Raw genomic sequence first — 27,530 nt, 5'->3', positions numbered from 1 at the left:
AATCTTTAATTATCACCCATAATTAATATTTTAAGCTTCATTTTATCATCTTAAATTATCTAGTTATTTCTATCTGAAGAGGAAAATCGCAGTATCTCATAACTTTAGTCGCATATGAGTAGTTTTCTTTCCTGTGACAATATGAATGTTTCTATAGTATTTGGAAGGGTTTGTACCCCATCTGTGCTGAGAATTTCTCCTGGCTCTGAACTCAGGGACCAGTCCTGGACAGCTTTAGAGAACTACATAGAGTGCCAGGTATTGGACCCAGGTGACCTGCATATAATCCAAGTACCCTATCTACTGAACTATTTCCATGGTCCCAAATATGTCCATGTTTAGGTTGATTTAGTTTTTGGGAAGAAGAGTGATTTGAGCTGAAAGCTTCTTTTATCATTTGAAAAGTGTTACACAGTGTTTATTTCTTCAGAATCTCCTATTTTTGTTGTTGTGGTTGTTTGTTTGATTTTAGACTATGCCCAGCTGTACTTAAGACTCCTGGCTCTACATACAGAAATCACTTTGGGTGGGCTCAAGGGACCAGATAGATAGTCATATAGGAATTGAGTCCAAGTTAGCCACATGAATGGCAAGCATTCTATTTCCCATGTCACTTTAAAAAAGAAATTAGTCAAGATGAATTACAAAGTTACTCATGATTGGGTTTCAAGGTATACATGTTTCAACCCCCTTTATTTCACCCAGGTCTACTTTCCTCTATCAATACCCTCCTACTCATTTACCTCCCATCCACTTGACTGCATATGAGGGAGACTTTTGGTTTGTTTATTTTCTTTCTTTTTTTTTTTTTTGCCACACCTGATGATGTTCCTTGCTATGCACTCCTGGGATGCTGGGGATCGAACCTAATCACCTGCATACAAGGCAAACATCCTGCCCACTATGCTATGGCTCCAGCCCTACTGAGAGAAACCACACACACACATATGTATATATGAACATATATGTGTATGTATATTTTTCACTGTAGTTTATAGTACTGTTGCTGATAGGGTTTAACACATAACACTTTACTATTTTTTAGCACCATCTCCTCCTGATTGAATGTTTTCAAATACCAGTCATTGTCCCAGCCTTGTTTTATTTCCAGCTCCTGAGTCAGGTGATTTTTGTTCCACTGAAGACCAATTTTCATATTTTTATTTCCATTCATTATTCCAGTATTATGTTTCTGTATATCTCACATATGAGTGATCGTTTTGTCAGTTTTTCTTCCTATGACTAGCTTCAGTCAGAAGGATACTCTCCTCATTGTAAAAGCAAATTGCATGATTTTATATTTTCCTGCAGCCAAGTAATATCTAATAATGTGTATGTACCATAGTTTCTTTATTTAGTCATCTATTTTGGGCATATAGGTTGTGTCAAGATTTTTGCTATTGTGGTTAGAGCTACAAGAAATATAGAGGTGCAAATGTCTTTTCTCCATTATGTTTTTGAGAATGTGCGGTGTATTCCTAGAAGCAGAGTTTCTGGGTCAAATGGAAAATCAATTAGTAGAATTTTTTTAGAATGTCCACATTGTTTTCCAGGAAAATAAAATGCCTACATTTTTAGTAGTTATTTATCTAAATCTATATCTTAAATTAAATTATCTTAAATTTACCAAGTGGATTTAAATTTACCAATAGTGGATTTTTAATACTTTGGCCTGTAGACAATCAAAATATACTTGTTCTAACCACACATCTAAAACACAATATTTTATCATCTTCATTCAACTTCCCAAAAAGCCTAATAGCAGAAATCTAGTGCAAGTCGAGCATTGCAGGATTTACCTACCTTACTACTCGTTTTGTTATCTTTTATAAAATATTTTCACCTAAATCTAATTTAATATATTAAATTTGTATTCATATTCTTGGAAAGTAAAATACTGGATAAGCTGTATAATTTATTCATGGCTCTCAATTATTGCTAAGAAGTTTTAACTTGGAAGCATAAGGCCCAAATTCTGACCAGATATTTTTGTATTTGCTTAGGAAATGAGGCAAATGGGGTCAGGGTATAAAAAATTCAATAGAAGATATAGCATATAAAACAATACTCCTAGCAATAAACTTTGATGTATACCTATAGATACTATGAATCTCATAAACTGGAGAGATATTACTTAAGGTAAGACACTGTATTATACAGGGCTGACCCAGGTTTGATCCCCAGCAATACATATGTTACCTCTAACACTTTCAGAAATTATACATGATCATAAAATCAGGGATAATCCTTGAGTTCAGCTGAGTGTGAACAAAAATATAAAGTTTATGAACCTTAAAAGGTTAAGTATCCCTTCACCTTAAAAAAAAAAGCCTCAAGGTATGTGATATAAACCACCTACCTTTTTTGTTTGTTTGTTTGTTTTTGGGTTACATCGGGCAGTGCTCAGGGTTACTCCTGGCTCAATACTCAGAAATTGCTCCTGGCAGGTTCAGGGGTTCATATGGGATGCCGGGATCTGAACCATCATCCTTCTGCATGCAAGGTAAATGCCTTACCCCATGCTCTCTCCTGCCCCCATAAAACACCTACCTTTTTAAAAACAAAGATGCAGCGACATTGGTTGATTAAAAATCTATTTACATTGACCAAATTAAGAAGGGAACTTAATAAAGAAGGAATTCAAGCTTAGATTTCACTGGTTAAAATACTTGTACTCAATTATTTATTTTCATTTTCCAGGTAGTATTCTTTTTGTTTGTTTGTTGTTTTGGGGGCCACACCCATTTGATGCTCAGGGGTTACTCCTGGCTATGTGCTCAGAAATTGCCCCTGGCTTGGGGGGACCATATGGGACGCTGGGGGATAGAACCATGGTCCTTCCTTGGCTAACGCTAGCAAGGCAGACACCTTACCTCTAGCGCCACCTCACCGGCCACTCCAGGTAGTATTCTTAACTTTTTATTTCTCATTCTTCTGCTTCCACAATGTTATCCAATCACAATAGTGCATACTGTTTCATTTAAGTAACTTTGCTGTGGTATTGTTATGTAATTCTGTCCTATGATGGCTGCAATCTGCATCCTCAAAACTTCTGTCAAATACTTTTTATATGAACATTGTATAAACATTTGTCAAATTGTTAGTACACAGCCCAATTTCAGCACGTGCTGTTTGCTTCTCTTTTGTTTTCTGTCTTTTCTAATACTGACTCTTCTGCATAAAACTGACTTTCTACAGATTTATGATACCAGTTCTGGAATGCTGGACTAGTGTCTGGTTCCAACTGCACTCTGATAACACAACCAGTACTCATACTCTGCTTCTTAGAACCAATTCAAAATAGATCACACGTACTACACCTTAGAAAAATTAAATACTAATATTCAGAGTTAAAGCCTAAAGCATTATCCTTATAGCATACAATTGTTTGTTTTACTGTTCATCAAGAATAGATTCTCTTTTCTAAGAACATCTAAAAAATTTTTTTGTTTTTTCGGCCATACCCGGTGACGCTCAGGGGTTACTCCTTGGCTATGTGCTCAGAAATCACTCCTGGCTTGGAGGATTATATGGGATGCCAGGGGATCAAACCAAGGTCTGTCCTAGGATAGTTCTGGCAAGGTAGACAGACGTCTTACTACTCCATGCCACCGCTCCAGGCCTGAACATCTAAAATTTTTTCCTAAACACTTCATGTTTATTGATCCCAATTTACCCAAATAATATTGCACAATATAGGTGTTAATTTCAATAACCACACAATATCAATGCCAAATGTATGTCTTAAGTTATGAAAAATGAGCATGAGACTTAGGAACTGGCTTTTTTACACTGGGAAGAGTTTATATGCAAGGCATATGAATATGCTTAGATGTTTTAGTCTTAGGGCACCCACTAGAGTTTTTATTGTGTTTTTTTATTTGGTGTTCCCAAAGTTTATGCTAAATATACTGAATTGATGTTAGGTAGTCTTTGAGTCTTCTCATAGTCTCAATTTATTGGGTATTGATTGTGTGGGTGTTCATGAAGGTGAGCTACACTTTTCATCTTTTTCTCCTCTCGGTGGAATTTTAGGTAGATTTGTCCAATTTGGAGTGTGAGCTATTTCTCATGTTCTCTAAGATTCTTTGGTAAAATTACTAAAAAGGTAAAGATCTTCTCTGGAAAGTTTATCATTGAATTATTTTAAGTCTACAATAGAGATAGATGATTAAAAGATTTCTGCCAGGACTGGACAGCTAGATACATTTCAAAGTTCACATTGCCACTTGACCCAGGAGAATAAATATAGATTCACAGATATGACAATGCAATAGTGATAAATTGCAGATAGTTGAGTATAATTACCTTCCTCATCTGGAACCAAACAATTAAAAAATTAATAGCTATTTGATTGTGAAAGTGCTCTTCTAGCTGCGCATGTGTTAGAATCAAATGTATCAGAATAAAGACTTACAACTACAGTAAAGACGATAGGCCTACATGACCCACAACTCCAATCAAGTCTGTTGTAATCCAGTCCAAACCACATAGTCTGACATATCTGATCTCTAATGGTCACTCATTCTTCCTACTCTTAGAACTCACTCTGTTTTCTTTTTATTTCTCAATCTTTATTGCTGGAAAGTCTCCCTTCAAAACAACTTCAAAGCTTGTTCTGAATCTTCCCATTTACTCCATACAGTTTTAGCATGAAAAGCACAGAGCCTGGGGCCGGGTAGGTGGCGCTGGAGGTAAGGTGTCTGCCTTGCAAGCGCTAGCCAAGGAAGGACCTCGGTTAGATCCCCCGGTGTCCCATATGGTCCCCCCAAGCCAGGGGCGATTTCTGAGCGCATAGCCAGGAGTAACCCCTGAGCGTCAAACGGGTGTGGCCCAAAAAAAAAAAAAAAAAAAAAAAAAGCACAGAGCCTTTGATCCTGAGAGAAAGAGAGAGAGTACAGCAGGTAGCAAGGTAGAGTAATTGCCTTGTACTTGGCCAACTCTAGTACAATCCTTGACATTCCATATGGTTATGTGCATCTGCTTGGAGTAGTTACTGAGTGTAAAGCAAGACATAACCCATGAGAATCACTGTGTGTGGCACCAAAATTAAAAAAGAAAACAAAATCTAACAACTACCCTCACAGAGTCTTTATTCTCAGCTCTTAATGCAAGGTTCTATTATTTCGTCTTTATAAATGGAATGTCAGTCCTTGGTCTCAAATTTATTCATGACTTATCTATAAAATTGAATAAAATTTGTGTACTAGTTTTATTCTGACCCTTCTCCTAACATAAATTTTTGTCAGAGTTTTCTAGATTAGGCTTATTTTATCAGTTCCAAATAGAATTAGCCTGGGTAAATTGCCCATCAAAAAATGATTTGACAATGAAACTAAATAGATCTGCAAGTTCCTAATTTATTTAGTAGTATAAAATGTCCATATTTCTTAAAAACACCTAAGGCAAGAATTTTTGAAACTATGTTTGGTTAAAATGAATAAAAAATATGAGTTTAACTTACTGTCATCTTTAACAATTAAAAGATTAAGTCATAGAGATATGCCAATGGATTTGTTCTTATCTTTGTAAGCAAAGAAAGATATTTTTAAGAGATACACATCTAATTCTCAGAGTGTTAAGCCAAAGTTTACCTGGAACACTTTCATATGTGAAGGCAAAACCTGAAATGGGCTTTGCAAATAAAATTTATGAACATTTTAGTGTCCACTTTGAACTTTAGACAAATATTATAGAGATTATATTGTTATTTTATGATCAAAGATCATTTGAAGGAGAAAGGAGGGTTTGGTTCACCTTTCTACACACAATCTTGTGTTATCTTTGACAGACTTGAATAGACCATTAGTCACTATCCAATTGCTCCTAAGTCAAATGACGCTTATGACAATGAAGCAGCAAGATCACTACTCTTTCAACTTTTTTTTTTTTTTTTGGTTTTTGGGCCACACCGGGCTGTGCTCAGGGGTTACTCCTGGCTGTCTGCTCAGAAATAGCTCCTGGCAGGCACAGGGGACCATATGGGACACCGGGATTCGAACCAACCACCTTTGGTGCTGGATCGGCTGCTTGCAAGGCAAACGCCGCTGTGCTATCTCTCCAGGCCCTACACTTTCAACTTTTCTCCATAACTCTATCCAGGTTTTAAACTTAAAACGACCTTACATGAAAGATTCTAAAGATTATAAATTTTTAGATTGTGTGTATCAGTGTGTATGATTGTGTGTGTGTGTGTGTGTGTGTGTGTGAAGATGTAGTGCTCTACACACAATAATCCAATTCCAGAAAAAATGAATCTGGAGCAGAGGTCACCACAGAAAATAAAGCAGGCCTAACTTGAGAGGGTGAAACACTTGTGGTATGGGAACTTTCAACCTTGTGGAGCAAGGAAGATGGGAGGGAGGGAGGGAAGGAGGGAGGGAGAGAGAGAGAGAGAGAGAGAGAGAGAGAGAGAGAGAGAGAGAGAGAGAGAGAGAGAGAGAAAGAGAGAGAGAGAGAGAGAGAGAGAGAAGAGAGAGAGAAGAGAGAGAGAGAGAGGAGAGAGAGCTGCCTGTCAAAATGGCAGATCACTTTTCAGTGTGTGTTTTTTCTCATACTCCAGATATCATTTCTTCTACAACAATATTAGAGGGTTTTTCTTGTTCACCTGATCCTAACTAAGGTGTGTTTCTTATAGATCCTTTCTTTCATTTTGTATTTCCCTCTTTCTTAGTACTAACATTATATATATTATTTACTTATTTACTAGTTTATTATGAGTTATTCCCATGAGTCTACAAATGCCATGAAAACAGAAACCAATTCTTTGTTCACTTCTGTATTTGCAGAATATGCCACTGAATTAATGGAAGAATGAATGAGTAAATAAATAATATCATATAACACTATACACAGTTTCATTTCAGTGTTGTTTCATTATATTTTGAGGTATGTGTTTAATCTTAAGGAATAATTATAGCTTTCATTTTATATTTTATACTTTACTACAAGCATGCAAGTGGGTGATTGAATAAATAAATAGTGTTATTGATTTAAATATGTATCTTAATTTTTAATTTTAACAGTTTCCATTTTATATTGTGAAAATTTCATTAAAATATAATGAGATGAGATAAAGAATTAGAAACAACAGATATTATAGTTTATCTATGATTATATGTTAATACCATCCATTTAGGAGTAAGAAAAGTTTATTTGAAATGTGTATTAAAAATTTTGAATCCTTAGGATGGCACAGAAAAAAATCATTGTGGAATTAGTGAGAATTCTAAATAAAAGTCACATACCTTATTGAGTTTTGGCTTAATTTGTCGATATGAGTTTGAAAGCTTGTAACAATGAATTGAAAGTTATGTCCTGTTGAAATGTTAATAGTACGATGTATCTAAATCCATTCTAACTAAAGAAAGTTTTGTCTTTTAAGATAGATATTCATCTTAAACACATTTGAAATCCACTAGAGTGGATTGTTTTCACTATTCCATGATAAGTTTTGATAATATAAACAATATAAACTCATTTTAATGTCATTCCTACCCAACACAAGGTTCTTTACTGTTGCTAGAAAATTGTACAAAGCCTACAGTGAATTAAAACTATAATAAAGAAAAAGTATAGATAAAAAGTTCATAATATTTACATAACACTGAGAAGGAAAACTGGGCATATATGTATAGTCTAAATACATATGCATATGTATTTATATACATATAAATTTAGCCATATATGTTGCTAACAAATATATATTCTATATAGTACTTATGTATAATATGCTCTATATTATGTATAGATATGTGTTTAATTTGAAAAGTAGAAATAAGACAAGTCAAAATTTGTCTTTACTAGATGCCAAGTTAATATATAAAATTTTCATTTCCCTTACAGTTTGTTCTGACTCACGGTGCTTTCTATGCTACTGATAATTGGAGAGTAACCCCATAAGTACTTATATATTCATCACTGTTTCTCACTAATGTATATGCTAGAATTTTTCTTACATACACTGATGCTGACAGTTTTATTGTCAGTTAGGAGACAGATTTGTTGATCTGCTTTGGCTCATTAAATGGACACTCATTTAACATGGCAAATTCTAGCATAGCACTTAAGCACATTCCATCAGTAGATTTAACACCTTTCAAAAACTTAAATCTTTTCTCCTAGTTCAAAGGAATATAGCTAATAATTTATTTTAGTAGGCTCCCCTAATTGATTTGGACAGTCAAAACCTTATAAATGGCCCCAAAATTGTTATATTAAAAATAAAAAAACCATTTCTCTCTATTTTAATAATAAAATATTGAGTCTGAGAATTTAGTGCCAAAGTATGGGTATTTTGGAATCAACCATCAAGGTTGAGGGATGTGAATTAAATATGAATATGTATCATTAAATACATATGAACCTTTTGAATTTTCAAAAATTATTGAAAGTTATTGATATACCCCATGTTTATTTATAAACAAGTTTATTTATACCAGAAGTTGGAAATCTACTGTGGAGGCAATATAGTAAGTAAACAGATAAATTGATCTGCAATTATCTTGTTAATCTATTCCCTGTTAACTCACAATTGATTCTTATTTTTGTTTTGTTTCTAATAAACATGGGAAGACTTTTTAATAGAAGATTAATTTTAATTTTCTTTTTTTTCTTTCTTATCTCGTCTTAATTTTAATTTTCAGAAGATTAATTTTATGATAAAATGGTAATGTGGTTTAACTTACCAAACCATAGACAGAATTAATCAATGTAGTCATATTATTATTTTGTACATTAAATAATTATACATGCAAAACAAGTGATTTATAGGACAAATATCAATAAATAATAATGATTTAAGCTTGCAATGTTAGGGACATCCCTAGTAGTGCTTGAGGCCATTCTCAATGATATTTGAGCTTGTAATTTTTAATTCAATAAGTATGTTGAGTTTAAAATATTCTAGCATGACATATATTACAAATTAGTTCTTGCTGCTGGGAGAGTGGACAAAATGCCTGGATACAACTTGATTTTGAATGATTATAAATGCAGGAGCCTTTGGTACTACAAACAACTAAGATGTGATTCATCTGAAGTGTCAACCTAGGTTTTATTTTCAAGTTCTGATAAATGCCATTTTTATATTTAATTCACTGTATATAATTCAAGAACTGCCAACTCAAAAATATATGAGTGGCTCAAATGAAAACATTCACTGTCATAAGATCACTACTGAGTATACCAAATAGCTCTTCTTATAAGTGCCTCGTTTTCTGAGAGGTCTTATTGAAAAGAAACTCTGACACTTATTCCCAACAAAATATAAATCAACCACATATGAACAAATCAGTTAACTTATAAATTTAGTCTTCTATTTTGTAGAAATAATTTCATATTCACCTAATTATATTCACCTTGTTATATTCATATAAATAGGTATGAAAATACCTTGGAATTATTAACTACTATATAAAATATATGAGAAGATATTTTACCCTGTCATCTGGAAAGACTATAAAAACACTACTGCTCCTAAATTGTGAGTTAAGATTTTATGGGGAATCACTTTGTAAAATAAAGCAAGAAGTTCTTTTTCTTATAATTTTTTTTTTGCCACATCTAGAGGTGTTAGGGCTTACCTGAGGGCTTACTCAATCCTAGGATCATTTCTGTTTGGGCTCAGGGGACCACATGTGGTGCCAGAGATCAAACTCAAGCTAGCTGTGTAAAAGGCATAACCTCATCCACTGTATTATTGCTTAGAAAATTCTTTTTAAAAAATAATGATTTACCTGTGTTTTGGGACTTTAATCTCTTTAATACCTCATAATTGTTTTAGCTAAATAAGTGAACATCTATGTGTATTTGAATCTGAAATGTATGTGTAATTACATTTTCATGAAAGTATTTCCAGGCATATCATGCTAATTATGCAGTGGATGGGACAAAATCACAACAGGCAACTTTATTTGTCAAGTTTGAGCCAAAAAATAAAAGATGCTGAATCTCTAAGTACACAAAACCAACAAAAAATTTACATCATTTACCATGAGAGCATTTACATGTGTGTGAATGATCTAATACAGGACACATATAATTTACAACATGGGAAACTTCTCTTAACAACCATAGACTTAAAAGCACGGTACTGTAGGTTACCTAGACTAGGTTAGCAAGAGTGAGCAAAGTGATAGGTCCAAAGGGCAATCCCCAAACACCTTCCTCAGATGGTGACTTTGGTCATCAGTCGTGGCAAAGGAAACAAATTCCTGTTCTTTATCATGTTTGATGGTAACTTCTCCCATAATGATAAGTCCATCTTAGACAGCTCAATTATTATGAAGACACTCCAAATCCACAGAACAGCAGACACTTCCATTCTGTTTAACAAGATAAAAATGTTAGCCAATTGATACCAACTATAAATTTGCAGTGTGCAAATTTCAGATTCAAAAATATCACCTGCATTTTTAGACAAACTCAAGAAAAGCAAAGAAATGAAAGAACTATGCATGAGACTTTCCATGGACTATTGATGGATTTGTTGACAATAAAATTTCTTTGTCAAAGACATAATTCAATCGTTAGTGGACTTGTCTTACTCTGGTTAAAGATGCTTATGGGCCCTTGAGCTACAGCTGTGTCCTAATCCCCCACATTTTATGTTCAAGTTCAAATATTCCTACAATTACTCACTGTATAAACTTGAAATATTGTTTTTAATTAATAAAACTAATCAGAAGATCACATCAGTGGTATGAAGGAGTGGGATAGCTAAATGCTCAAACTACAGACTCAACAACACTGAAAACAAGAATTCCAAATTACAGAACAAAAATTAAAGATGTGTCTGCCAAGGAGGTAGGCTGGGTTTGGGGGATGTATGGGAATTTGAGAACCCTCGTAGAGGTGGTAGAATTTGTGTAAGAACATAGTATTTTCAAATTAAAATATGAATAATCATTTTATAAATCATTGTGATTTAAGTTAAAAAAATATACAAACTGAAGACAAAATCCAAAATGGTGGCCTGAGTACTGGCACATAAGGATAAATTAGAATCACCATATTTGTGCAAACTAAGCCGATCCTAAGCGACTTACTCAGAGACGAATTACATAATCCAAACCCCCGATTGTAACAACAACCACGCCACACAATACAACTGCACAACAGTCCTCTTTATCAATAATTTCCCTAAATGTTAATGGACTAAACTCTCCAATTAAAAGACACATAGTAGAGAACTGGGTTAGGAAAAATGAACCGGACTTCTGCTGTCTGCAAGAAACACACCTACAGTTACAGGATAAGCACAAGCTTAGAATTAAAGGATGGAAAGTAATTACTCAGGCCAATGGAAAACAAAAAAGAGCAGGGACAGCCATTCTTATATCAGACCAAATTGTATTCAACCTCAAGAAAGTGATCAGAGACAAAGAGGGGCACTACTTACTGATCAGGGGAACATTAGATCAAGAAGTGCTAACCCTGGTCAATATCTATGCACCTAATGTAAAATCACCAAAATATGTGAGGCAACTACTGACAAACCTGGAGAAACACATGAAGGGAATTGTGATAATAGTAGGGGACCTCAATACTCCACTATCACCACTGGACAGATCCTCCAAACAGAAAAATAGTAAAGAAATAAGAGCTCTAAATGAAAAATTAGAAGAATTAGGGCTAATAGACTTATATAGAGCCCTCCATCCCCAGAAAGTAGAATACACATTCTTCTCAAACCCACACGGAACCTTCTTCAGAATAGATCATGTCTTAGGATACAAAGCCAACCTATATAAGACCACAAAGGTAAGGATCATTAGAAGTACCCTTTCAGATCACTATGCAACAGAGCTTATAATTGATGTCAAGAAGAAGCAATGGAGAAAAACTAGTACCTGGAGATTAAACAACATGCTGCTCAATAACAGCTGGATCAAAGAGCAACTCAAGGAAGAAATAAAAAGATTCCTTGAGACAAATGACAATGAAGAGACAACATGTCAGAATTTATGGGATACAGCAAAAGCAGTACTTAGGGGGAAACTCATAGCATTACATGCCTATGTTAAGAAACAGGAAAATAACAAAACCAACAGTTTAAAAGATCACCTCAAAGAATTGGAACAACAGCAACAGAGAAATCCAACCACAACCAGAAGGCAAGAAATCATAAAAACCAGAGCAGAAATAAACAACATAGAGACTAAGAAAACAATACAAAAAATCAATGAGACCAGGAGTTGGTTTTTTGAAAAAATAAACAAGATAGACAAACCATTGGCAAAACTTACCAAAAAAAAGAGGGAAAACACCAAAATCACTAGGATCACAAATGAAAGGGGAGAGATTACAACAGAACCCCAAGAAATACAACATATCATGAGATCAGATTATGAACAACTAATTCAACTAGGCTAGAGAACCCACCAGAAATCGACAGATTCTTGGACAAACACCCTCTTCCAAGACTGGAAAAGGAAGACCTAGAAACTCTAAACAGTCCAATCACTTCAGAGGAAATTGAAGACGTAATTAAAAGACTCCCTAAGAACAAATGCCCAGGCCCAGATGGATTTACAGGTGAATTCTATCAAACATTTCAAGAAGACTTATTACCACTGTTCCATAGGCTTTTCAAAACCATAGAAAAAACAGGAACCAATCTCACTAATGAACATTGATGCAAAGATACTTAACAAAATCTTAGCAAACCGAATCCAACACCTCATCAAAAAGATCATACATCACGATCAAGTGGGATTCATACCAGGAATGCAAGGTTGGTTCAACATACGCAAATCAATAAACATTATACACCACATCAACAACATGAAGGACAAAAACTACATGATCATATCAATCGATGCAGAGAAGGTGTTTGACAAAATCCAACATCCGTTCATGTTAAAGACACTCAGCAAAATAGGGTTACAAGGCACCTTCCTTAAGATAGTTACAGCTATTTATGAAAAGCCTACAGCCAACATTATACTTAATGGCGAGAAGCTAGAAGCATTCCCACTAAGGTCAGGAACTAGGCAAGGCTGTCCACTCTCTCCACTCTTATTCAATATAACCTTAGAAGTCCTAGCAATAGCAATCCGACAAGAGAAGGGAATCAAAGGAATTCAAGTAGGGAAAGAGGAACACAAGCTAGCTCTATTTGCTGATGATATGATGATATACATCAAAAACCCTAAAGAATCCACAGAAAAACTCCTAGAAACAATCAACCAATACAGTAAAGTGGCTGGATACAAAGTCAATACACAAAAAACAGTAGCGTTTTTATATACAAACAATGAAGTTGAGGAGAGAGAGATTAAAAATACAATTCCATTTAAGATAGTATCAAAAAATATCAAATACCTAGGAATCAACCTTACAAGAGAAGTGAAAGATCTATACCAGGGAAACTTCAAAACACTTCAGAAAGAAATTGAAGACGATCTAAAGAAATGGAAGAACATCCCATCCTCATGGATAGGTAGAATTAACATAGTCAAAATGACTATTTTACCCAAACTGCTATATAGATTTAATGCAATCCCTATCCAAATCCAGACACAATTCTTTAAAGAAATAGAACAATCAATTATAAAATTCATTTGGAACCATAAAAGACCCAGGATAGCTAAACACATTCTAAAAAATGAGAAGTTGGGAGGTATCTCCTTACCTAACTTGAAACTATACTATAAAGCCATAGTAATAAAAACAGCATGGTACTGGAACAGAGACAGGACCTCAGACCAGTGGATTAGAACAGAATTCCCAGACATAAACCCCCAGATATATAGCCAACTAATATTTGATAAAAGAGGCAAGAATATGAAATGGAACAAAGAAAGCCTATTCAACAAATGGTGTTGGTACAACTGGAAACTCATATGCACAAAAGTGAAAATCGACCCATATCTCACTCCTTATACAAAAGTCAACTCAAAATGGATCAAAGATCTGGAAATCAGACCTGAATCTATAAAGTTTATCGAGAATAAAATAGGCAGAACACTCGAAGACCTTTATATCAAAAGGGTCTTTGAGAATGGAGCACCAATGGCAAAAACATTAGTATCAACTATAAACAAATGGGACTATATCAAACTAAAAAGCTTCTGCATGGCAAAAGAAACCCTACTTAATGCAAGAAGACAGCTAACAGAATGGGAAAAAATCTTTTCACTTGATATATCAGATAAAGGGCTGATATCTAGAACATACAAAGCGCTCAGAAGCCTGAGCCCTTCAAAACCAAAGGAAGCCATAAAAAAATGGGGAGACGAAGTGAATAGACATTTCTCTGAGGAAGAGAGAAGGATGGCCAACAAACACATGAAAACATGCTCACCTTCGCTCATCATCAGGGAGATCCAAATCAAGACAACATTGAGATACCACCTCACACCAGTGAGGTTGGCTCACATCAAAAATAATGGGGGCCGGGCGGTGGCGCTGGAGGTAAGGTGCCTGACTTGCCTGCGCTAGCCTAGGACAGACCGCGGTTCGATCCCCCGGCGTCCCATATGGTCCCCCAAGAAGCCAGGAGCAACTTCTGAGCGCATAGCCAGGAGTAACCCCTGAGCCTCACAGGGTGTGGCCCAAAAACCAAAGAAAAAAAAAATAATGGGAACAACCTTTGTTGGAGAGGATGTGGTATGAAAGGAACTCTCATTCATTGCTGGTGGGAATGCCCCTTGGTCCAACATCTATGGAGAAAAGTCTGGAGAGTGCTCAAAGAACTTAGAATTGAGCTGCCATTTGACCCAGCAATTGCTCTCCTAGGCATATATCCCCAAGATGGAAGGACATTCATTCCAAAATACATATGCACCCCACTATTTATTGCAGCACTCAGTATAATAGCCAAATCTTGGAACCAACCTCGATGTCCAACAACAAATGAATGGATCATTAAGATGTGATACATATATACAATGGAATATTACATGGCAGTTAGAAATGATACAATCACAGACTTTGCAGCAACGTGGATGGACCTAGATCATGTTATGTTAAACGAAGTAAGTCAGAAGACAAAAGAAAAACACAGAATGGTAGCACTATTCTGAAACACCTAGAACACATAAAAAACAAAAAAATGACATTGAAGAAGCATAACTGCTAGAACCACAAAGAAAGACTTCATAAACTCCATTCCCTGATCTGCACAGCCACCAAGATCTTTAGAAACAGGACTGATTTTACCATCCAAGATAAAGTAGAAGTCTTCCACATACCACGAAAGCAGCAAGAGGAGAATAAATGATCTATTTTTTTGACGTCTTTATTTTGGTATGGAGATTACGGTTGATGTCTCCAATATTATTTTATTTTATTTTGTTTTGTCTTTCTCTTTCTTTTTTGCACTTGAGTATGATTTGATTTCAGAACTGAGATTATTGTGTGGTGCCTGTCTTTATTGCTGTGGTGCTTATCGGTTATTTAATTCGATATTTTTTTTGTGTGTGTATTGTTGTGGTATTTTAATTACTTTTTTCACATCCTCTCTCAAACTGAGGTTGGAAGCCTCTAGACAGGACTCTGCCTATTTTCAGCATATTTGATTTTTGATTGAGAAGAGGACATATTAGGTGATGGGTATTCCCCTGATTCAATGTGAATATGTACCGAAAATACTACAGTGAAAGATATGTAAGCCATTATGAAAAAAAAAATAAAAAAAAAGAATCACCCATAGTAACTATAAAGGAGATAGAATTGGGTATTTATAAATTAAACAATACTGTTTTCTTTAAGGTCCTGAGTTAATTAAAAATGTTGCAAGAAATAATAGAGCAGAAATAAACTGTTATTAATATCACCAATGTATTTTTTGAGGAGCTTGGGATATATGAATAAACAAGACAATTGTCTGATGGAGTAGAATGACATCAAATAAACTGATTCCTGTGATTAAGCATAATAAAATATTGATCATATTTTACAGCAGAGCTTTTATACTACCTCCTATTTAAATCAGTTGTAGTTAAAAAGTTGTTTACAAGCTTTGAAGAATGAAAAGAATCTGTTTTAAATTTAAATTTTAAAGATATATAAGGATACTTTATGTAAACTACTCAAAAAGTGCAGGACAACAATCACAGTGATTGAACTAGCTTCAGGTGTCTATTTTAGGCACCATACTATTGAAAGAAGACAACTCCATACAGCACTTTATTTTTCTAATATTTATCATTTAGAAAATTTGTAAAATTTTCTAAACTTAAGACAGTCATAACAAAAATATCTAAGTCAAAAAAATCACAGCAGTAATTGGGCCAACTGTTAAAATTTCAATTTAAAAACAAGGATATGGAGGCAGCTCAAAGGGCTAGAGCATTTCTTCTTTATCTGGTAAAGAAGAAAGTAGCTTCTAATTCTACATTTAATTGCTTTTATTCAAGGTACTGCTCTAGGTCTTATTATCTTCTAGACATCCAATTACCTTGCATCTGCAAGTTGTGCAGGGAGATCCAGCCATTGTCCACACAGAACCACTCAGTCTCAAAACACCAGAGCTGTCCAGGCAAGTTTTTCTGATGTCATAGGTGATACTATCAGCCAGGCAGGGGTCACTGACACAGCGAGCGCAGCACTCCCCTTCTGAGATGGCTGTATACTCACAGTGCAAAGCAGGGCAAGTGATTGGCCAGCAGTCGACCTCTCCTTCCTGTGACAAATCAGAAATACCTCATTATTGTTCTTATGTTCTTATGATGCTATTTCCAAAGTGGGTAGAGTTGCTCATATTTTCCTTTAATACCATTTGGGGTATGGTACATTTTATCTTAGAAGACATGTCACATATATTTTCCTCTTTTTCAACCTATTTTACAGCCCCAGAAAGTTGTAATTCATTAATGCTAATTTTTCCTATATAATATTAATCCAATGAGCGAATAAATTGTAGGACAATAGAAACTGGCTAAAGAGAAATTCACTTTTCCTAAAAGCAATAAAGAAACTGAAGCACTGAGTAAGTTGTTTCAACAGTGCCAAAAAGTGAAGTGCTATTGAACTTAAAGTCACTGTTAGGGCCAGAGAGGTAGTAAATTAGACTCATATTTCATGCAGCTGACTCCAATTTGATCCACAGTTATGCATATGGTACCTTGAACAATATTGAGTATTTCCCTCAACAATATTAAGTCAATGTTAGTATTAGGGGAATTATTTCAGAAGAATTTTAAATGCTACCTGTAATTCGGTAATTTTCTAAATTATAATTCAGATCTCCCCCACATGTCTGGTTCCCCTATGGTTGAACTGTTCTATGAAGTCTTGTTATTACATTAAAATTTATGTAAATTCTTGTTGAATTATTCAATCAATTTTAGACCACATTCATCATGTAGCATCTATCTTTTGAAAAGTGTGTAAATTCCCAACAAATATTTATTATTATGTGAGAATAATTTGAGGATGAGAGAAAATATGATTTTGAAATACAATAAAAATTTATTTTACCAAAGTAATAACAAGGTCAGAGATAGTACAGTGAAAATGGTGCTTGCTTGGCATGTTACCAATCCAGGTTTTATTGCTGGCATCCTATATAGTCCTCTAAGTCAAAAGTAATCCACCAAATAAAAAATAAGTATACAGTGTTCAGGTGAATGCTAACAAAATTTTTGTGGTTTCTTGTGTACATATTACATCCATGGACAAAACATGTTAGCAGTTGTTGAACTGTGAAACCCAACTAATTATTGGGTCTCTTGACATTTTGAATTTGATTATAACATTACTGTTTTCATAGTAAGATAGTAGTTGCAATGTGAATTTTTAGCACATCAATCATATTTTTCAATGTGTTAAGTCATCTTTTAGCATATAAATCATATTATCAGTGCTAGTTATCCTACACTTACTAGCTTACACTTGTTAAATAATGTATTTGTTTGTCAAAAATTGATCCCAGATATCTAGAACACATGAGAAGTAGGATTTATTTAATACTGTGTTTCTAGGATTCAATCCCTGATGCTTTTTCTATGTATTGTTATTTCCAATATTGAAACATTTTGTGGTTTTGTCCTAAAAAATGAAATATTTGACTTTGTAATCACTATAAATTCTAAGTAAGGCAATAAAAATGTTCTTTCTAGCAGGAATTTCATGATCTTTATTTGCTAAAATGTAGCAGAAGTAGGGGCTGGTGTGGATAAGCATTGCTTTTGTGCAGCTTGCCTGGATTTGATCCTCAAACTATATAAAGTCTCTTGAGCATTACCAGGAGTGATCCCTGAGCACAGAGTCATGAGTAAGTCCTGAGTATAGCCATATATGCTCCAGCCCTTCACCCTCCACAGCCCCTTCCCCAAATAGCATAAATAACATAATTTAAGGTAGCCACAGGACTTCAATTTACAAGAACTATCACACACCAGCAGGAAACTAAAGCCCACAGGCATCTACCTGAGTGTATCAACTTTTTGACCGGCTCTAGAGTAAAGGGGCTATACCTGCTAAAAGAAACCAACATACCAGACACCGACACTGCTGGCAGCCATGAGTCCAGTTGTCTCCACTTCGATATATCTGCTGTCCATTTTGGTCTAAACATTGACTTGTGACTCTTGTGTCACACTCTGGACAACAGAAAAGGTCAACACTTGGATTCTGGCAATCACAAGCTGTCCGTCGGCAGAATATCCTCCCATCCTGTTTAGAAAATGATATTAAGGATGCTTTGTTATTAGAAAAATCAGATAGCCATACAAAGAAAAATTAATTTTATGAGCACTTTAACCTTAGCCTTGACTTCAAACAGCCTAGGTGAAATGGAATACATTTTTAAGTTTTAAAAACAAATCTTTACGTTTACTGGGAATAGTTTTTCATATTTTTGAAATATCATATTTCTACATGGTAAAGGTTAACAGGCTAGAAATGAAAGTACTTTTATAAGTAGATATTATCCAGTACTTTACCAGTTCATGATACTACCTTGCCCTTTTAAATTTGTTTACCCAATTTTAAATCTATCTTAACTATAAAGTCTGACTTTAGGTCCCTCAGAAAAATTTACTGAGGTCCTAAGAGGCTACATGATTGTTCAGATATCATAGAATAGTGACAATTTTTATAAAACCAAAAAATCACAAAGTTGAGAGAAACCAAACTTCAATGAGTTTTGGATTCACAAACAAACTTGTGACTTGAATTGAGGTCCTGTACTTAGTACCAGCTCTAGAAAACCAACACAAACTAAGAAGCTGGACATTCAGAGAAGAGAGAAACAAATATCCAATAAAACTGATGGATACCACCTGAACTCAATTTCCTTCCTTGACAACACCCAGCAACAGACTTTTATTTTAACTAATTAATTAATTTATTTATTTATTAATATATTTGTTGCACACAGCTGTGTTCAACTCTTTCTTCTGACTCTGTGCTCACAGATTACTCCTAGTGGGCTCTGGGGGCCATATGAAATAACAAGAATCAAACCTAAGTTGGCCATGTGTAAGTCAAGCACTCCCTCCATTGTACTAATTAATGCCTTGCCCTAGCAATGGACTCTTATCTGCAAAGAAATCTCCAATGCAGAACAGCTTGACAAAGCCATATAAGCAACAAAAAGGCAAGCTTGCAAACTACTCAAACAATTCTCCACAGCTTAATTTGGGGTGTATAAATGCTTTCTGACCTTTTCTCTTTGATAATTTCTATAGGATACATCTTTGCTACACTATTTGTCTATTCCTAAAATTCCTTTATTTGGGACAAGCAATGAACAGGCAGACATCAAGAATTGTTTTGCCTGTTCCTATGGAGAATATACTCTATCCTCTGCTGAGAACCAGGAACAAAATAGATATCTGGATACAGTTGATATAGAGCCTATATCTTTGGGTACATCATTGTAGGACAGTTAGGACTGAAATTTCCACCCAGGGAAGAGCTCATGTAGATCTTTATGAATTTTTATTTTCCAATCAGGAAGTTCTGGTGGGTCAAACATGAGAATAGTAGTACTTTCTTGTGGTCGCCTTCTCCTACTCTTTGGCACCCCAACAGCCTTAAATCAATGATGTACAATTTAATCCTCTTTTTATAAAGTCTTCATGGTTTTCCCTCAGATATATTACAGTAGAAACTCTATTATGCCATGATCTCCATGTAAAAAATTATAGGAAAACTTCAATTTAAAACTGGTTTGCTAGGTTTATGCATCTGAAGGTTTGTAATTGCAGTATATGAAAAGGGATAAGTAAGAACCGTAGAAAGGATCTCTATGTAGCTATAGCAGTTAGTGCCAGAACTGACCGTGCTGAAATTGGACAAAGACATAGCTATGATGGATGCTACAAACAGAACCGAAAATAGCTATCATGACATTAAAATATTAAACGGCATTAAACTATTTCAATTTTTTACCCCACTAGAGCATCTTGTTCTCTAGGATATGCATCTCTTTTTCTTTCTTTCCCTTCACACTTCTCTAAGTTTTATTAAATAAAACTATCTTGCTTCACAAAAAATATTCACATAGAGCAAAGAGGCTCAATATATATTTTTAAATTTCTACAAGAACACAAGTGGTAGTTTACCAAAAAGACTGAAAATATTAAAAAGTCATAAATAGAGGAGCTAGATATGAGGAGAATTGAATAAAATTTAATCTAACAGAGAAAATATAAAAAAGCAGATTCAATCTCACAGAGGAAGAAACTGAACATAAAATGACAGTAATACCTCAAGCGGAAGAAACAGGATTTAGGAAAAATGAAAAACTATGAAAAATTTAAGATTTCATTAGGAAAGCAAACTTTCTCTTATAGAAATACCAGAAAGTAAAGAGAGAGTAAAGTGATCAGAGACCAAACCACAAACTTAAGGAAAATATCATAGATGTGGAGAAAACTCAGTGAGTGTTCAAATTTCAGAATTCTAAGGGAGCTATTACAAGATAAAATGTTGCATCTTTAGCAAAAGTCATTTATAAAGGAAAAACATTAATCACTGCTAAGAGTGAGCAGAATGACTTATTTAAAATACTAGATCAGTTTTACCTCCTCCCAACTTCCTGCCTATCTTCCTGGAAAGGGAGACCCTCTCAGCTATGGTCTGTGGTTGCTAATTAGAGTGGACTGAGGGAAGGGATGAGACAGAAGCAGCAGGAAGAGAGATACAGGAGGAAGGAGATGAGAGACAGTTTGGGTGCAGAGAGGCTGGTTAATTTAAAGACCATGTGAGGAATATGCACATGGTTGATAGAGCCTTGTAATAAAACTTTGTCTCCTAAAACTTCATCTGACTGCTCTGAATCATTTCCTCACTATTACCTAGGTACTGCAGGCACAGGGTTGGGCGAGAAGGGCCTCACCATCCACCCATCACCACCAGGACTTTATAATTAATAAGTAATACAACAGATAAAGAGAAAAACTACCAGTCTATATTATCCTACTCTGCAAATGAACATTCAAATATAATGGACCAATAGTTTTCAAGTAAAAAAATATTTAATTGAGTTTAATGTTCAAAGAGAGATTCTACACTTAAAAATTAGAAATGAGGTTGGGTCAATAGTACAGCATTTAGGGCTCTTGTGTGCATGAAGATGTCGAGGTTTGGTTCTGAGAATCCTATATGGTTCTCTGAGCATCACTAAGAGTGATCCCTGAGCACAAAGTCAAGAGTATACTCTAAATGTAACTGGGTGAGATCCCTTCCCACCCCCCAAAAAAAATAGAAACAGAAGAACATAAAATGTAATGAAGTTGGTAAAAAGTATAGAATTAAATTTAAAGAAATAATGTGAGACAATTACAAAACATAAAAGAGAAGGACTAAATGAAAAGAATTATTATAGACAAATGATGATAAATTAAGGTCAGCACAAACAGGAAATACGTATTTTAGGTACAGTTTGTTTTTATTTTTTGGGCCATGACTGAAGGTTCTCAGGGCTTATTCTTGGTTCTGTTCTTGTTCTGGATTCACTACTACTAGTGTTCATTGGACCATATGAATGAAGTGCTGGAGACTGAACCCATATTGGCTGCATGCAAAGCAAATGTTCTACCAACTATACTATTCCTCTGATCCCAGTATAGAAAATTTAACAAACAACTATTATAGAAATCACAAAAAATGATCTGAAGCTTAAGTACTTAGAAATAAAAATTAAGAAATGGAGAAAAGCATGATTAAAATTATCCAAGTGAGAAAGATCTGAAAAAGGAATATGATAGCATAAATATGAAACAGGCAGAAAAAAGATAAAATGGTAATAAACTCCATCTATAAACAATCAAAATTTACAATAACTAGATTGCTATAAGAATTATGATTCATCTAAATTAGACATGTAAGAGTATTATGATGATATTAATATAAAATAGGTAAAGAGTAAAAGGAAAGATAATTCAAAAAAATAATAGAAATAAAATGGAAGTATAAGTTATCGTATGTAAAAATTACATTTTAGTCAATAAAGATGAGGCAAACTAGGAAGATACATATCAAGATATAACAGTTATCAAGATATGTAAAGTCAATACAAGTGCATACAAATATACAAAGTGTTAATAAATCTCAAAAAGTATTTTTTGCTTATTTGTTTATAAACACTCTGTTATGCTCAGGTCTTACTACTGGCATTGCACTCAGAGATCACTCCTGCTAGGGCTCTGGGGACCATATTAGGTGCCGGGGATTGAATCTGGTGAGCTATGTGCAAAGCAATCAACTTGATCTCTGTACTATTGCCCCCCCCCCAATTCTCAAGGAATATATTGATAAAAATATAAATGGGATTTCAGTAATGGAAAATATATTATCAAGATAAAAATGAATACAAAGGAAAAAAGTGACACTAAATGAAATAATTGATTTGGAGGGCTTAAGAGACAATTACAAAAATTTGTTTTCACAAAAATACTTTTTCACCATACCAAAGAATATTCTTTTTAAAAATTGTACTTTTGTTATTAACTTTGTTTTATTTTATTTTGGTTTTTGAGCTACACCCGGTGATATTCAGGGGTTACTCCTGGCTATGTGCTCAGAAACCGCTCCTGGCTTGGGGAATCATATGGGACACCAGGAATAAAACCAAGATCCATCCCAGGTCAGCCGTGTACAAGGCCCTACCACTGTACTGCCACTCTGCCACCACTCCAGTCCCTAAGATTATTTTAATATGTGAAAATAGAATTTATTGAACAGCTTTTCTGTTTAAAGGTATAAGGCCAACATTAACAAAATAAATAATATGAAACAAAGCTCAAATGTAGCCTAAATAATATCTATCTCAAAAATCATGAGAAATGAAGAAATAATAGTTAAATTTATAAAGTACTTGACCAACAAATAAAATCATAACATGAGACACCAGACCCCAAAGAATGTAGCAAAAATAGCTTTAAGAATGAAGATCAGGGGCAGGTGAGGTGGCGCTAGAAGTAAGGTGTCTGCCTTGCAAGCACTAGCCAAGGAAGGACCGTGGTTTGATCTCCCTGCGTCCCATATGGTCCCCCCAAGCCAGGGGCAATTTCTGAGCGCTTAGCCAGGAGTAACCCCTGAGCATCAAACGGATATGGCCCAAAAACAAAAACAAAACAAAACAAAAGAATGAAGATCAGTTCAACACAGAACTGTATAAAAAAAGAAGAAATAAATAAAAAGAAAGAATAGGAAAGAAGGAAGGAAGGAAGGAAGGAAGGAAGGAAGGAAGGAAGGAAGGAAGGAAGGAAGGAAGGAAGGAAGGAAGGAAGGAAGGAAGGGAGGAAGGAGGAAGGAAGGAAGGAAGGAAGGAAGGAAGGAAGGAAGGAAGGAAGGAAGGAAGGAAGGAAGGAAGGAAGGAAGGAAGGAAGGAAGGAAGGAAGGAAGGAAGGAAGGAAGGAAGGGAAAGAAAAGGAAGGGTCAAACAATCTTTTTTTTCTTTTGGGCCACACCCAGTGAATGCTCAGGGATTACTTCTGGCTATGTGCTCAGAAATCAGTCCTGGCTTGGACACGAGGGGATGGAACCATGTTCTATTCTAGGTTAGTACATACAAGGCAAATGCACTACAGCTTGTGCCACCACTCCAGCCCCTCAAACTGTCCTTCAACCTGAAGAAATTAGACAAAGAAGAAAAAATATAATCACAACCGAAAGTGAGACAGTAATATATGATGGAGGTTGTATGGCTTTCATGAAACCAGCCTGAATTCAATGCACAGCCCCATATTAGGTTCCCTGAGAAGAGAGCTAAATTTGGTGTGGCACCAAAGCCAAAGAAAAAAATAATGAGAAATATAAGAAAACAGAAAGGTCAGCAGAAGAAAGCAAATGAAAAATATTAGAACATAAAAAAGAGCAATTATATAGGGTATAGATGTCCTTGCCTTGCCAGTGAAAAACCTGGAATCGACCACATATAAACTGAGCTTACCAAAGTATCCCCTGAGCATTGATGGTTGTGCCATAACCCTCCCCCCCAAAAAAGATATTAGAGCATTTCTTCTCTGTGGATACCAATTTAGTTAGGAGGAAGATAGATAGATAGATAGATAGATAGATAGATAGATAGATAGATAGATAGATAGATAGATAGATAGATAGATAGATAGATAGATAGATAGATAGATAGATAGATAGAAAGATAGATAGATGATAGATAGATGATAGATAGATAGAAAGATAGATAGATAGATAGATGATAGATAGATATAGATATAGATAAACAAATATAAATTTATCATATATGTGATATAAAGGAACATAGTTTGGGAAAAGAAAATGGCCAAAGGCAACATAACCAGAAAGTTGGACTTCAGAAATGAACCTACCAATATTTGTGTATGGAGATGTGGGGATTCTTGGGATATATGTACAGATAAGTGAACACTCTGATGTTTTGTATAATGCTCTATAATGAATGGTTATAAATTATGCTTATTAATTAAATATTCAAATAATTGCAATAGGAAGGTAAAATGTCAAATAAATCAACAGTAGCTCTTTGAATAAACAAAACTAGCATCATCTCACTAGATTCACTACAGTAAATAAAAGAAAAAACCCTGGTACAAAAAAACCCAAAATATCTGAACAGATAATATAGGGGGACATAGTTTGCCTTGTATGTAGTTAACCCTGGATCCATTCCTGTCACTTTCAGGAGTGTCCCATAAGAACAGAGCCAGGAATAATTAATGTTCAATACCAACCACAAGCATTGGCTCTTGTATCCTGAAATAATACGAAATTATAAATATATAATAATAATAATAATATATATGGATCCCAACAAAGCATTTAATAATTGATCAAAGTAACAAGCCATAGATTCATGACAAAAATACAATAAATTTGGAATAAAAATATCAAACCTCAAATTCCCAGTCCAAATATAATAAAAGCACTTATAAAATCATACCTAATGATAAAGAATTTAAAGCTTTTTCCCATAAAATGAAATAAGACAAAAAATATCCTTTTTCAGCACAAATAAGCATAGTTCTAAAGGTCTTAGATAATTTGAGCAAGGAATATATCAGCTTTACTTTTTTTCCCAATTTGGATTTTGATTGCTATCTCCAGATGGTATAATTACATGTAATTTTATATAAAAATGTAACAATCAATCTATAATTATATCAAAATAACTAATGAACACAATAAAGTAGTAGGAAAAATTATATACGTAATTCTTATTTTATTTCTATATGCAATGAGCTAGAGCAGTGGTGAGCAACCTTTTTTTTTCAACGAGCCAAATCTTGCCAAAACCACAATTGAAGTTTATTTTGAGAGCCACACAGGGCGCGCACTGACAGAGGCTAGGAGCAGAGTCCTGACTCCTGGAGCGGCTGCCTGGCACACAGAAGAGCCAAATTAAAAGTGTAAAGAGCCACATGTGGCTCGAGAACCGTGGCTTGCCAACCACTGAGCCAGAGGAAAGGGAAAATTTGAAATAATATTCCTTAAAAGTTCATCAATATATAAAATACTTGGAGTATATCAAAGAAAATGTATATATTTTCAATATATAAAATACTTGGAGTATATCAAAGAAAATGTATATATTTTCAATATATAAAATACTTGGAGTATATCAAAGAAAATAAATGAAATACCTATATACTAAAAACTGATGCATTTAAAAGTAAATATGGAAAAGACAACCCATGTTAGTAAATTAGGAGAATAAATACTGTTAAATGAATCCACTTACCTAAAGAAACATCTAAGTTAAAACAGTATTTATAAAGTTACTTTTCAGGATATATAAATCAATTTTAAACTTGAAATCACAAGACTCCAAACAACTTAGATGATTCTGAGAAAAATGAATAAAAATAAAGCAATCATGTTTCTTGAAATTTAAATATATTGTAAAAATAAATAATATTTAAAAATTATAATGTTGAAAAATAAGTGACAGACCAATGGATTAGAATAAATATTGCAAAAACGAAGCTGCACTGTTATGGTCATGATACGTATGACAGTAGGAAAGCAAAGTACCTTCAACAAATGGTGCTGAGATGGCTATAATTCAATGTGGGAAGAAAATTTAAAAAATGAGGAGAAGCAGTAATAATATATACAAAAATGAACTTTATGGGGCTTATGCAGTGTCATAGTGATAGGGCCTTTGCCTTGCATGCAGATAACCTAGGATGTACCACAGTTGGTTCCTCTGGTGTCCCATATGGTCCCCCAAGCCAGAAGCAATTTCTGAGCACATAGCCATGAGAAATCCCTGAGTGTCACTAGGTGTATCCCAAAAATAAAATAAAAATCCACATTATATACAAAAATTAACAAAATAAAGATTTGTATACTAGAATATGAATCATAAATTAGGTTATACTGTTCAAGTCTTTAGTCTCAGGGATGAGTCTGGAAACTCAACTTATTAGCAAAGGAAGCATAAGCAAAAATAAACACATAAAATTAGGAATTACAAGAAAATGCATCTCATTCTACCAAAAGTTCGGTGAAGAGATTAACAGAAACTTCTTTAAAGAAGAAATACAAGTCACTAAACATCATATAAAAAATGCTGCATATCACTAATCACCAGGCAAATGCAAATCAAAACAACACATTTTTCCCTTCACTCTAAAAAAATTGGCACATCTCACAAATCACCAGTGGATAGGGGTAAAGGAATCCTCATTCTCCACTGGTGTGAATGTCAGCTTGTTCTTTCCTTTTGGAGAACAATATGTATATTCCTCTAAAAGACTAGAAATTGGAGTTCCATGTGACCCAGTAATTCCATCCTTAGGGATATACCCTAAAGCTCCATAAATACATTTCAGAAAAGACATCTCTAACCTATGCTTATTGCAGCACTAGTCACAATAATCAAAAAAGAAGAAAGAACGAAAGAAAGAAAGAAAGAAAGAAAGAAAGAAAGAAAGAAAGAAAGAAAGAAAGAAAGAAAGAAAGAAAGAAAGAAAGAGAAGAAGAAAGAAAAGAAAGAAAGAAAGAAAAGAAAGAAAGAAAGAAAGAAGAGAAAGAAAGAAAGAAGAAAAAAGAAGAAAGAAAGAAAGAAAAAAAGAAAGAAAAGAAAGAGAAGAAGAAAGAAAGAAAGAAAGAAAGAAAGAAAGAAAGAA

General features: G+C 34.5%; 1 protein-coding gene across 2 annotated transcripts in view; it reads right to left on the bottom strand.

The window, feature by feature from the left end:
• Positions 1–9,883: 9,883 nt before the first annotated feature.
• NELL1 (neural EGFL like 1) overlaps positions 9,884–27,530 on the bottom strand; it is a 1,037,291-nt gene continuing 1,019,644 nt past the window's right edge. For both annotated transcript variants that reach the window (XM_049781002.1, XM_049781004.1), the window contains 3 exons: positions 18,448–18,624; positions 16,406–16,630; positions 9,884–10,325 (listed from right to left, as the gene is read on the bottom strand). In XM_049781002.1, coding sequence (XP_049636959.1) covers positions 10,275–10,325; positions 16,406–16,630; positions 18,448–18,624 — 453 coding nt within the window. In that variant the 3' untranslated portion in view covers positions 9,884–10,274. The remainder of the gene's footprint in view (positions 10,326–16,405; positions 16,631–18,447; positions 18,625–27,530) is intronic.

Source organism: Suncus etruscus, chromosome 9 (assembly GCF_024139225.1).
Source record: "Suncus etruscus isolate mSunEtr1 chromosome 9, mSunEtr1.pri.cur, whole genome shotgun sequence".
NCBI classification, from domain to species: domain Eukaryota; kingdom Metazoa; phylum Chordata; class Mammalia; order Eulipotyphla; family Soricidae; genus Suncus; species Suncus etruscus.
The sequence above is the reverse complement of the archived record's forward strand: the minus strand, read 5'-3'. Positions and strand labels throughout refer to the sequence as shown.